Source organism: Xenopus laevis, chromosome 8L (genome assembly GCF_017654675.1).
Source record: "Xenopus laevis strain J_2021 chromosome 8L, Xenopus_laevis_v10.1, whole genome shotgun sequence".
Taxonomy (NCBI): Eukaryota; Metazoa; Chordata; class Amphibia; order Anura; family Pipidae; genus Xenopus; species Xenopus laevis.
The window spans coordinates 2,698,903-2,711,809 of record NC_054385.1 but is presented as its reverse complement, the minus strand read 5'-3'; the positions used below and the strand labels follow the sequence as shown (position 1 = coordinate 2,711,809).

The window sequence follows — 12,907 nt, the reverse complement described above, 5'->3', positions numbered from 1 at the left end:
CAGGGGTACCCAGGGTACAAATAAACACTCACCCAAATCTCCCCCTAACTGACCTTCAGACTGGGCCCCCTTAGCTCATAACAAGGTTACAGATATATAGAAACATTGGGGTGTCACCCTGCTATAGTTCCAGGGGTACCCAGGGAACAAATAAACACTCACCCCAAATCTCCCCCTAACTGACCTTCAGACTGGGCCCCCTTAGCTCATAACAAGGTTACAGATATATAGAAACATTGGGGTAACAGTCACCCTGCTATAGTTCCAGGGGTACCCAGGGTACAAATAATCACTCACCCCAAATCTCCCCCTAACTGACCTTCAGACTGGACCCCCTTAGCTCATAACAAGGTTCCAGATATATAGAAACATTGGGGTGTCACCCTGCTATAGTTCCAGGGGTACCCAGGACACAAATAAACGCTCACCCCAAATCTCCCCCTAACTGACCTTCAGACTGGGCTCCCTTAGCTCATAACAAGGTTACAGATATATAGAAACATTGGGGTAACAGTCAACCTGCTATAGTTCCAGGGGTACCCAGGGCACAAATAAGCACTCACCCCAAATCTCCCCCTAACTGACCTTCAGACTGGGCCCCCTTAGCTCATAACAAGGTTACAGATATATAGAAACATTGGGGTAACAGTCACTCTGCTATAGTTCCAGGGGTACCCAGGGTACAAATAATCACTCACCCCAAATCTCCTCATAACTGACCTTCAGACTGGGCCCCCTTAGCTCATAACAAGGTTACAGATATATAGAAACATTGGGGTGTCACCCTGCTATAGTTCCAGGGGTACCCAGGGTACAAATAAGCACACACCCCAAATCTCCCCCTAACTGGCCTTCAGACTGGGCCCCCTTAGCTCACAACAAGGTTCCAGATACAGTATATAGAAACACTGGTTAACAGTAACACTACTAAAAAAAAGGGTACCCAGGGTACCTCATCTAAATCTCACCATAACTGGGCTTCAGGCTTTACCACCTCAAAATTGGGAGATCCAGCCACACTTTGGGAACCTCTGCTCCCAAAAAATGCAGTGCCTACAAAAACATCCCCTATACAGAGCAGTGATGAAGCGTCTTCCCTACATTTGTTCTTGTGATTCAGCCCAATGCTGGTAGGAAATCTTGGCCGCCAGTTGGCAAAATTCTATTAATTGGATCAATTTTGCACAGCCAATGAGCTTACATTTACCTTCTCCAAAAAAAAAAAGTATTGCTAGGTGAAATCATTTGTTTAATTTTTTTTTTTTAAATGCTCAGGAGAATGTGTTCGAGTTATAGGATTTGGGTTTCGTAAAGGGTCTCCTAACTCTAATGGAATTGACAGTTGATATCATTTAAAGCGTTATTTTAACCTTGTAAACATTCTTTTTTAAAACCCCAAGATTCCCTTTAGAATTTCACTGCAGAGTCATTGGCTGGGATGCAACCAATCTTTGGGGTCCGGATTTAGTTTACAGGACGTTAAAAATGTAATCAACTGAATCTGACAAATTTTTGTTGACAGTTGCAAATTTGTTCATCTCAAATGTCACTATGAAAATTATGATTTGGTGTGGTATTTGCCCAAATATTTTGTGGATAATACGGTATTCAGCAAGATCCAAAAATACATCGGATTCTGGCTCTATAAATTTACAAAGAAAATCTGCAGAAGGGAAATTTTTTGTGTTTTGTTAAACCGAATGTTTATTTAAAAAAAAAAAAAAAAACGCAGTACAAAAACATTGTCTACGTTTTTTTAAATCTGATATTTTAATATACAAATCAGGATTTGGTTTAAGATTTCCCCAAATATTCTTTGGGGGGGGATTCATTAATTAGCAAAACACAAAACTTAGTTTAGAAAGGAATCTGGAGAAGTAAAAATATTTAAAGATAATTTTAACCATTTTTAAAACTACGCAAAAAAAAAAAAGTTGAAAATGCCTTGGCTTTTTATCTCAAATTTCAATAGGCAAATTAGAATTCCATTTGGTATTCGCTCAGATATTTTGTGAAATCCAGTTTTTAGCCAAATCCAAAAATGATCACTTGGACGGATCTATTAAGGCTCTAGTTTAGAGTCAATACGTTGAAAGTGAAGATCATTTCACGCTGGAATTTTTTCGTTTTCTTTTAACAATTTTTATTTTATTTATTGAGGTTTTTTTTTGGGAAAGAAGGAAAACCACGCAGAAGAAAAAAAATGCCAAAATCTGAAATGAAATAGCTCTAAAAATTCATGTTGCTTCACAAACAATTTTTTTTTTTTTAAACATTTTAGAGAACATAAAAAACCCCCACAGAATAAGTCCAATAAAAAAAATTGCAGTCAGTTGTTTTATTTCAGGTAACGGAAAAAAAAAAAACCCAAAATACAAAAGAATTTTTATTCACACTACGATAATACTAACCATTTAAAAAAAAAAACGTTTCTTCTGGTACTTTATCCTAAAATCAGTTTATGGTACAATTGATAACATTAGATCTGTTCAGCATAAAAATCATAAGCATTGTCAGCACCTTTTTACTCCAAAATGGGTTTTATTTTTTCAGTAAAAAGATTACGTAGGAATATTTTTATTTTTAATTTTTTTTTTTTTTTAATTTTTTTTTTCTTTATTTAGAATTGAAAATACAAGGTAATGTGTTTTTCCGCCGTGAAAAAAATGTGTACTGGAACTGATTTTTTTTTTTTATTCCCCCCTCAAATTCCACCTCTAAAATGTCACTAGACCCACACGGCAACTCTTGAGGAGCCTCAAACTACGACTTGAGCGTTGGGCACAGAGCCTCAAAGACAGGGAGATAACGGTCTTCTACAGAGCTTGCCAATAACCATCTTCTGGGGGGGGATCAGAAGCAGCAAACGTAAAAATGAAGAAATTGTTTATGGTTGTGGCAGCAACCAATCAGCCTTGGGGATGCTTATGGTACCTATTTGGATCAAACATGTTGAAGCTAACTAGCAGACCTTAAAGCTAAGAGACTATCGCATTGTCCACAAATTGTTGACGTTAAATGTCTCCAGATAAAATGGACCAACTGTAACTGGATTTTCAAAATAAATTTCAAGAGCCAGGAATGGAGCAGGCAAGGGTTGCTCATTTCTGGGGTGCCGTACTTTTGACGGCATATAGGCCCATGCTCAACTCATCGGGGGTCTTCATCAGTCCAACGGAGCTTCAACTTTTGCCTCGAATGAGCATGCTTTACCGCCCCTTCCCAAATAGTTGCCTCCCTTCCCTACAGACTAACGAAACAACCCCAGCCCACCGACTGGAGGCAGGAGGGCACAGTTGATGATAAATGACGCGTTCCTACTCGGGAATACCGAGTTTGTTCCTTTCAGATGCCACCAAAACGCGTCGGCCGTAACTATTTTCAGTCCTGAGATTTTTGGATAATTGCAAAATCAAATAAAAAAAAAACGATGTTCGGTGTTACCGTTTTGTCCTCGGACATTTGTAACCAAAGGAATAATACAAAAACTAAATCCCCCTTTCCAGTGAAAACCGATGTACGTGTTGTAAGACCTTGCATTATCTGCGGAGAGCGGTCATTCTGCATTCGGCTTCTTCCCCTTCAGCGGATTCTTTCATGTTGGGTAGAAATGTCAATAGATCTTTTCTTTCCCCCGTCCAATCTCTCCGCCTTGCCCAAGGCTGCCGGCGTGCCGAATAAGAAGAATAAACACATTACATTTAATTTGCTCGAGTGTGTGCAAGTGTGAGTGACAAGAGAGAGGGGACTAATACAATTCTTCCCCCTCGGGGGCGAAAATACTTTTACTTGATAACCTCTTCGCAGCCAGAGCACTGGCCTTTGATTTGCTCCAGCTGCTGAGCGCTTCTTTGCAGTTCTCTCCGGCAGGGAATGGGTGAATCAGGACAGAAGTTCATTAGAAAGTCTCCTCTCTTACCTGCCGTTTCTCCAAAAGACTTAGAAACCATGAAGCAAGTAGAGGGGTGGTGAAAATATGTCTGAGCCCAAGTCCGACGCTCCCTCAATGCTTACAGATTTTCAATAAAGGGTCTCTGTACGTCACTGTGGCTGCAAAGGACTTGGTGGGGTGGTTGAGCTAGTGTCAGGTAAGTCACTCTCCGGCTGACTTTCTGTGGGGGTGAAAGACTGGCACTGGGAAAGTGGGTGCTTGCACTTGGGGGAACCGCACTGGCAGCTGAAGAGTTTGCCCTTAACATCCCAGAATCGGTCGCCATAATCAAACCTGGAAACAGACAAGCAGTGAACAGTACACCGTTATCACATGATGCTATTCCTCCAGTTGCGTTAGGCCATCTCTTGAGAGTCAGTGGCACTGCACATGCTCAGTGTGCTCTAGGCCGCTGCAGAAAAGCTGAGCTTAGGGGGTCGTCACAAATCTAGCAGAAACTAAGAAGGGCAACACCAAATCCACTATTTAAGGATTCAGATGAAACCCAAACTAAACATATACAAATTTGGGTATGAAGGGATCAGACAGAACAGACTGAGTAGCGCCCTGCAATTTCCTTGTTCATACGACGACAAATTTCAAGCAATTGATTGGGTTCGGCTTGGCTCGCCCAAGTCCGAATCCTGCTAAAAAAGGATGAATCTTGGCCAAATGCCAAACCAAATCCCAGATTTGGCGCATCCCTAAAAGTAAGTTCCTAGGAGGCTCATGAACACAATGACTTGACTCCTGAAGGAGAAAAGGTTCGACTCCAGTAAAGTTGGGCAATAGGGGAGAAGAGAGGAGAAAAGGAGGGTCCCTGTAAAGGTATATAATATTCTCACCCAATCTCTTCTCCGGCGCTGATGTGCCGACTGCTGAAAAAGCCTATCCGGGGAAAACGCAAGTCCTGGTGGGACATGAAAACTCGCACCGGAAGCAGGTTCGGCTCACAGAGATGGTTGATAAATCGGCTGATGTTGCCGTAGAAACGGGCGTCAATGCAGTAAATATCTCTGTCCTATGAAGGAAAAGAGAACAGAAAAGAGATGTTATGTTGATGGTGGGTGATATTAAAGCACAATTATGCAGCCTCAGTCTGGGCCACTGGTTAATTATTCAACCCTAAGCGACATGGGGAGACAGGGAATTTACACTGAAATTTCCAAAGCTTCAAAAACAGACATCGAATGATGCTGAATAACTGGGGCAGGAAAGAGCGGCTCGCTATCCCAGAACACCGTCGCTCAGAGCATGCTTCACCTGGCCCCCCCAATGCAAAACGTGCGGGGGGGCTGAAACAGAAAGGAGTCCCAACATTTCGACTTGACGTAGCTTAAGTCTTATTGTTTTAACATCATAACCCAATTATTGGTGGCATAATATGAAGCAAATGTAAAGCACACATTTTGGGCTAATTCTAAACAACAAGAACAAGAACTGCCTCTGGAAACAGCCCCCTATATCTAAGGGAAGGGGACAAAACCTTGCAAGGAACCTTCTTTCAGCAGAGAGAACCGTGCAAGGCAACGTTAATTACCCAGGCTCAGCAGGGCCCCGAGCGGAAAGATGCATTAAAGGAGACGGCTGTACCTTCTGGGGACAGTCATAATGATGCTTAATGGATGGCCAATGCCAAGGCTGCACAATTAAGGAGGTCGGTGAAGAGTGCACGTTAAAGCGCCATCGACTGCCAACCCCTGTGCTCTATCAGGCAAACACATTCTCTCTCCTTGCCCAATCTGAGTGCTTTGCTCGCTTCACTGAGCGCTCCTCTTTCTCTGATATTCAGCTCACGGAACGGCTTCTACCAGGAATAACACGGTTGACGTTCTGCTCGCTTCCTCGCTGCAATAAATCCAATCTCTCTAAACTGGCCACCAAGCGCTTGAGATAAAAAGCTACTTTTTTTGGAAGTCACATATTATAAATAAAAACTGGTCCCTTTAAAACGATTGGAATATATTTTGCTAGTGGCAAGATTCCCAAAATACCTAGAAACATACCTATGATATGACCATTAAGAAACTTCACAGTAGGACTTGGGACTTGCCCGTAACGCCTCAACATGTTGCCCATCTTTTATCATCTGACTCATCCTGCTCCAATTAGGATGCAAAGTGGCTTCCTTCTTGCCTCAATATGCTACAGGTTCGTTAATGGAGCGTTCATTTCTTCTCCTTGTTTCAAGCATGCCGTTTGGGAGGCATCACCAAATCTAGCCATGGCCAAGGTCAAGGTGGCAACAGCTGTCTTCTACTTCCAAAACCTCCCCCTTAAGCCAGCTACAAGGAATATTTGTAACCTTAAGAAATGTTTTCAGAACCAGCTCCTGATCTGTGCCCTTTACACCAATCCTTGCTGCTTACGCTTGACTTGGCATCTGTTGGACAAAGGTCATATGCTATGCTACTAACCCAACAGGCTTCTCAACAAGAATACTTGGTGGCTTTGAATGGGATTTTGTGCACTCTAGATTTCCTTTACCTGAGCATTGTCTTTTTATTGGCACCCTTTCTCTGTGACTAATTTATTTTACAACAGACACAAGTTGGCCATAGATGCTATAATTTGGTCAGGCAGTTTTGCAGATTTCAACCATACAGCCAAGAGCATAGAGATCTTTATACCAGGCTAGATGGCCCTATCCACAGATCAAAATGCCATCCTGTCGGATCACAGATGATTGAACATGCTTGAAAATGTTCCAATGCACCATGTTGGCCAATGCTTGGTGTATGAGGAAGTGAGATGGAGTTGTACTTCCTTCATGTTTTTGGCAAATTGTAAAGTATCCATCCTTTTTAAAGAAACAGAACCACTATTCATGGTTAAAGTACTTTAGACACATCTAATTTATCTACATGGAATTCTCTTCAATACCCCAAGTGCAAACCCACCACTTACCTTGTTATCAAGATCAAAAAGATAGGTGTCATCTTCTCGAACATCAGCCTCTACATCTGAAATCAGCTCCCCCACATACCTGGAAAGGAAATCCAGATGAACATTAAGGACTCTGGTGCAATTTAGGGATCCAAGCATAATTCTAGGTCTCTCCCAGAATTCTTAGCCGGGGTAAATGGGAATGCTGGGAGCTCGTGAGTTTGGAGGTCAAACCTGAGACCTGAGATTTAGTCTCCTCTCTTTCTGAAGCTGAGACTTCTGAGCTGATACATTTCAGATATGATCAGCAAAGAAAATCTCTTTAATATTCCAATGGCCCCACCTTGTGGATGAAAAAAAGGAGTATTTCTGCAGAAAGGGAATTTATGTGACGCCGGGTTACAGACGGACAGGCATGTCGACATAGGAAGTGGCACATTCTGATTAGATATTGGGACAGAACTTGAAACTGCACAGGAAACAGGCTTATTATCTTTTTCAGATAAAATAAGGGGCCCAATCAGAATGCAGATTCATTGGAAGCACTTACTCGCATACAAATGTTCCCTGGGGAATGTCTTGCAGGGATCGCACACCCCAGCCCTTGTTTTTGGTGCGGAACAGTTGCAATCTTATCCTGGGAACATAAAACAAATTAGGGTTATCTCTACAAATGGTTGCACAACAAAAGAAATGATTTCATTAAGGCAAGGTCGCAGCACTCACTTCAAGCCATTTTGAACCACACGATTGCGACAGTTTCGCCAGCAGGAGCAGGCGTGGTTACATTCAAAGATCAGCGGGGGCTCCACCATATTGAACTCCGGTAACAAGCGTCCGCTCTGAAGGAAATAAGAGTTGCAAAAATTGGAACTTTATTTATGAGGCAATATGGCTCCCCTCCAGGACAAGAAAAGCACTTACCTTGTCATACCAGCATCTCATGCTCAGCTGCCCACACATACAGTTGCTAGAGGAACAGTCATCGATGCACACACAGTACTGAAAGTGCAAGAGAACTGGTCAGTGTGGTAACACCATTAACGACTTGCTGTATTGGAGACACAAACAGGGTCCCCCTTCCGGCACAGCAATAAGCCCCTCTCACCTGCAGATGGGTAATGTTTCTGTCTATGTTCAGGGGTGAAGTTACACAGTTCTGAGAGACGTATTTATAGTTGGTGGGACACAGCTCAGAGTCTTCAGCGTTGACGCAAGGGATGGGGATATTTTCATACCCACGGGATATATCCCTGTTTTAAAAAAGAAACAAGCCTACTACGACAACTATTTCCACCACTGTATGTGCTGTATTTTCCATAGTGGGAGCGAATGACAATCTTGTGCTGAAGCAAGCGTTCCAACCTCCGACTGCCGCCTTACCTGTCCACCACCACCTCCTGCAGTGTGGGTTTCTCCTGCAAGGTCTGGCACTTGTCAAGAGCTGCCCAAACGTCGGAGTTCGGAGCCGAGCACTCCAGTGGGGTCTCTCCCTCTTTGTTCTTCAATCCCACTTCCGAGCCATGAGAGAGAAAGAGCCTGAATGGAGGAGGAGAGAGAAAAAAAAAGTGTTGGGATAATTCTCGGCACAAGGTTAATGAGTCACAGAGAACAATTTGTAGAAGGGAAACTTCCTTAAAGGAGAAGAGCAACTGGAGGCATTAGAGCACAGAGTCTAATTGGACCAGGGCAGAGCGGGAGCCCTGTATAACAAGCCTGCCTAACAGAGCGTACCCTTGTTATTGGTGTATACATTTATTTATCCAACCGCAGGATATACAATGTTCTACATCACAGGCACACAATGCACCGACAGTAAGCAGAAGGCAATAAGCCAACCTGGAGAAGAGACCTTGTCCAGACAAGCTTCCAGCCTAATTGGGTGCATGAGACAAACAGCCATTTATTTCAAGGGGCTGACCAATTAAGGATTCGATGGCTTTCTATGTACCCACTCAAATGGCTTCAAAAATCTGAACAAAAACTGGGAGCTGCAGCCTAAGGATGAGGGCACCATGTCTGAACCAACATGGCTGCCCCCCGCTGATACAAATAAACTCAATACGCGGTTCTCCCTGTTTACATCAGCCTGTGCCAATTATAGCAAAGCAATAAAAGGTGCCCGGCACTCACATGACGCATTCATGGCGGTTCTCACGGGCGGCAATATGGAGTGGGGAGTCCCCGTGGATATTCATAGCTCGGAGGTCACATTTGGAAGCCAAGAGGATTTGCGCAATCTCAACGGAGCCGGCAAAGGCAGCCCAGTGCAGGCAGATGTTCTCCTCCTGTAACAGGCAGGAGGAATGTTAAATAAAATACATATTATATACACAAACATATATTTATATATATATAACTTACATTATCACGGATATTGACGTCCGCACGGGCGGAATGTAACAGTTTCACGATTTCCACATGCTTGTACTCCGTAGCCCATATCATTGGGGTCCAGCCTCCATCATCCTTAGAGAGAAACACAAGACAGGTTAATGAGAAAAGCCGGCAAATAGGGTCAGGGACAGATTCACTGGCCAACCCTCCTCCTCTCACTCACCATGACAGATATCAGAATAACTGGCGGGTTCCCTTTAAAGACTCACCTGACAGTTGACATCTGTTCTCTCGGAGGAGAGGAGATATTTCACCACCTCGTAATGACCCTTCTTGGCCGCCAGATGCAGACAAGTGGAGCCATCAGAATCCTGGGGAAATAAGAGGCACAATGGAAGCGGGGAGGTAACAATAATCAGAGAAAAGCTCAAAAGAAAGATGATAAATTCTGAGTCTAGATCTACCTTAGGGTCAAGTAGGGCTCCTGCCTTCACAAGGTATTTCACAGTATCTAGATGATTATTTTCGGATGCCTCCATCAGGGGGGTCCGTTGATCCTCCGAGCAGCTGTCTAGGTTGGCCCCAGCCTAAACGCAGGAAAGAGATCATTTTCTTAATTGAGTGATGTAACATTACCTTTCCCATAATATAAGTCTTTGGATAACCTGCTCTTCCCATGAAATCTGCCTTCAGTGTTCTAGTTCCACCCATCACTTAAATTACAGACTACCTGCCCCCCTGTTACCTATTAGTGTTATGGTCGAGCCAAGCGTTTGAGTTACAGACTACTTCCCATGCCCTTCGTAAGCTGCCATCAGAGCTTTCTAGTACCTCCCACTGCTTGAGTCACAGACTCCTGGACCCATTGTTAGCTATTAATGTTCTGGCCTAGCCAAGTGCTTGAGTTACAGACTCCTTGCTCCCACCCCCTGTAATCTGCAATTATAGCTTTCTAGTCCCTCCCACTACTTGAGTCACAGACTCTCTTGCCCCTCCACCTGCAAACATCCAATTTTATTTTTGTTAAGATGAGCATCTCAGCTTCTATTAACATGATCTCCTAAATAAAGCCCCTTACCTGTATAAGCATGTGGCAGATGTCCATGTAGCCCATCTCTGCTGCTGCATGAAGTGGCGTTCTCCGACTGTGCTGCTCCATTTTGTAGTTGGGGTCGATACCATCCACTGAAAGGGAAACAAATAGTCTCATTATAAAACCCATTTCAGGCTTTTATATACATGGGGCTTCCTGGCTCAGATTGGCAGGATGGAAAGCATTGTAGCATCACTGGCATTGTAGCGTCACTAGTAAGCCGCAGATAACAGTGTCACCAGGAAACCAACGCATTATGTCATAGCCTCTGGAAACTACAAAACATTTAATTTCACTGGAAGATTACACTGCATTCTTGCATTGCATTGAGTACACATGTTGTGGTCCATGATTAGGAGAACTGTTTTTGTAAATAGAAGAACCCATATGGTTTTACTGGGGTTCTAAATGCCGCTCAGACAGACTCTGGCAGTTCTGAACGCCAGAGAGAAAATGGTTTCGTTAAATTTCAGCGTTTCCGAGATTATTTCCTTGGGAATAATGTCTGGTCAGCTCTTGCCAGTGTCAGGAATAAAACTATACAGCTGCTTTCCCCCCAATTCCCTTTCATTTGCGCTGCAGCTTCAGAAAGCAAATTCTGCTGCCGTCAGCATTTCCCTGGGTGGTTACAGGACTAACAGGAGACACACGTCAGTAGTTTAACGACTATTAGAGTTTACCCAGTGGAAACTGATCAGAAAACATCTGAATAGCTGAACTGGCAAGTATAGTGCCCAGGAACTTGTACGCTATGTGTCTGAATGCCAACCAATCCACAGATTCATGTCACCTCCTGTAATATACACACTTATAAACAAAGGCTTACCCAGCATCATCAGAACTTTCTGCAACTCTCCTTGCCTAGCAGAAAAATACAGCTGCTTTGGATGAAAACGCAGTTTCTTTGGCCTGTAGGACAAACATAGTTATGGCTTCAGCAAATATATGCATGACAGTAATCCTTATAATTTACAGTAGGGGGAACATTATCCCTTATAATACATGAGTGATACTCAGAGTTCCCTGTATAACTCAGCCTGCAGCCTTGTGCCTTTATATGGTCACAGAACAACCCCTCAGTGACTTCTAATATCCTTATCATTTACAGTAGGGGTACATTATCCCTTATAATACATGAGTGATACTCAGAGTTCCCTGTATAACTCAGCCTGCAGCCTTGTGCCTTTATATGGTCACAGAACAACCCCTCAGTGACTTCTAATATCCTTATCATTTACAGTAGGGGGTACATTATCCCTTATAATACATGAGTGATACTCAGAGTTCCCTGTATAACTCAGCCTGCAGCCTTGTGTCTTTATATGGTCACAGAACAACCCCTCAGTGACTTCTAATATCCTTATAATTTACAGTAGGGGGTACATTATCCCTTATAATACATGAGTGATACTCAGAGTTCCCTGTATAACTCAGCCTGCAGCCTTGTGTCTTTATATGGTCACAGAACAACCCCTCAGTGACTTCTAATATCCTTATCATTTACAGTAGGGGGTACATTATCCCTTATAATACTCAAAGTTAACCAGAATCAATGATATAAACAGATCATTTTATCATGCCACTCTTACATATGACACAACCATGCTTCTAAATTCGAACTTTTGTGTTTAAATCATGAATGTGTGACAGTAGTATTGTCCATAGACATTATGCAGGTGACATTTATGGACACCGATGGGATCTGCAATCACAGTGAGAAACGGAAGTGGAGTTGCTGACACATGAGAACCAACCTCTTAAAAGCGATGTGCCTTTTGATCAGGCTTTGAATAAGTGAATTAAGGTGTCAGTATGATGTATGTTGCATATTTAAAGGGGATCGCCCCCCCCCCTAAACTTACTTTTCTGCGTCCAAAGCAAGTAGAGCGCTTTCCAATGTCTCCTTGACAGGCCCCTGAGAGAGAGCGGGAGGTTTCCCCATACTGGGGGTCTCGATGGGCTCAGGCGTTCCTCCAGGGAGGGAAGAGGGTGCTTCTGGTTTACTCTCCTCCAATGTCTTTTGGGTGGTAACCTCACTGTGGAAAAACAATGCTTGTAGTCAGATTGGCATCAGAGCCTTGGCTTTTGGAGATATCTTGTACCATACAAGTGCACTTCTCTCCATGCATGGCTCATAGACTGAGCAGTCAGAAGAACCAGGGTTGAGAATTGACTGCAAGCTTAACTACCCACTAGCCAAACACAACATATGGGTCTATGAATTACGTTCCTTTATATCCTTATTAAGCCAACACTGGGGTTCTGTTGGACTGGAATTGGATTTATAAGGCAGTGATACATAGGGAGGAACAGTCACCTGTCCGTTGTAGTGTCTGCTTGGCCGTCCATCGTGCTGCCTTTCTCCTGCTCGTAGGTCACAGAGGACACGGTGGAGGTGGTGTCTGCCTTTGCGATGGTCACTTCCTTTGCTTTGGAGGCCTCCTCCCCGCAGTGTGGGCAGTAGCTGGAGTTGTTGACCCGAGTGGCGCAGTCCTTGTGGAATCTGTGGGAGATTGTGCTGTCCGGCTGGCATTCCATGAAGGTCCCCTGAGCGGGCAACAAGAACAAGTCATATCTAGTGGTCTATGATTATATATGGCTATACTTGTGGAAAAAAAGACCTCAAGATTGGTGTAAATAAAGGCATTCTTCCTGTGTGA

At 43.5% G+C, this 12,907-nt stretch overlaps 1 protein-coding gene across 8 annotated transcripts in view; it reads right to left on the bottom strand.

Moving 5' to 3' along the window:
• Positions 1-2,323: 2,323 nt before the first annotated feature.
• The window catches only part of ehmt1.L (euchromatic histone-lysine N-methyltransferase 1 L homeolog), a 37,711-nt gene continuing 27,127 nt past the window's right edge, over positions 2,324-12,907 (bottom strand). For all 8 annotated transcript variants that reach the window (XM_018229445.2, XM_018229444.2, XM_018229446.2 and 5 more), the window contains exons 12-27: positions 12,565-12,794; positions 12,110-12,283; positions 11,074-11,156; positions 10,233-10,339; positions 9,619-9,741; positions 9,424-9,525; positions 9,182-9,286; positions 8,951-9,105; positions 8,201-8,356; positions 7,926-8,070; positions 7,742-7,819; positions 7,544-7,659; positions 7,368-7,454; positions 6,839-6,917; positions 4,777-4,952; positions 2,324-4,225 (exon numbers count right to left, since the gene is read on the bottom strand). In XM_018229445.2, coding sequence (XP_018084934.1) covers positions 4,042-4,225; positions 4,777-4,952; positions 6,839-6,917; positions 7,368-7,454; positions 7,544-7,659; positions 7,742-7,819; positions 7,926-8,070; positions 8,201-8,356; positions 8,951-9,105; positions 9,182-9,286; positions 9,424-9,525; positions 9,619-9,741; positions 10,233-10,339; positions 11,074-11,156; positions 12,110-12,283; positions 12,565-12,794 — 2,100 coding nt within the window. In that variant the 3' untranslated portion in view covers positions 2,324-4,041. The remainder of the gene's footprint in view (positions 4,226-4,776; positions 4,953-6,838; positions 6,918-7,367; positions 7,455-7,543; positions 7,660-7,741; positions 7,820-7,925; positions 8,071-8,200; positions 8,357-8,950; positions 9,106-9,181; positions 9,287-9,423; positions 9,526-9,618; positions 9,742-10,232; positions 10,340-11,073; positions 11,157-12,109; positions 12,284-12,564; positions 12,795-12,907) is intronic.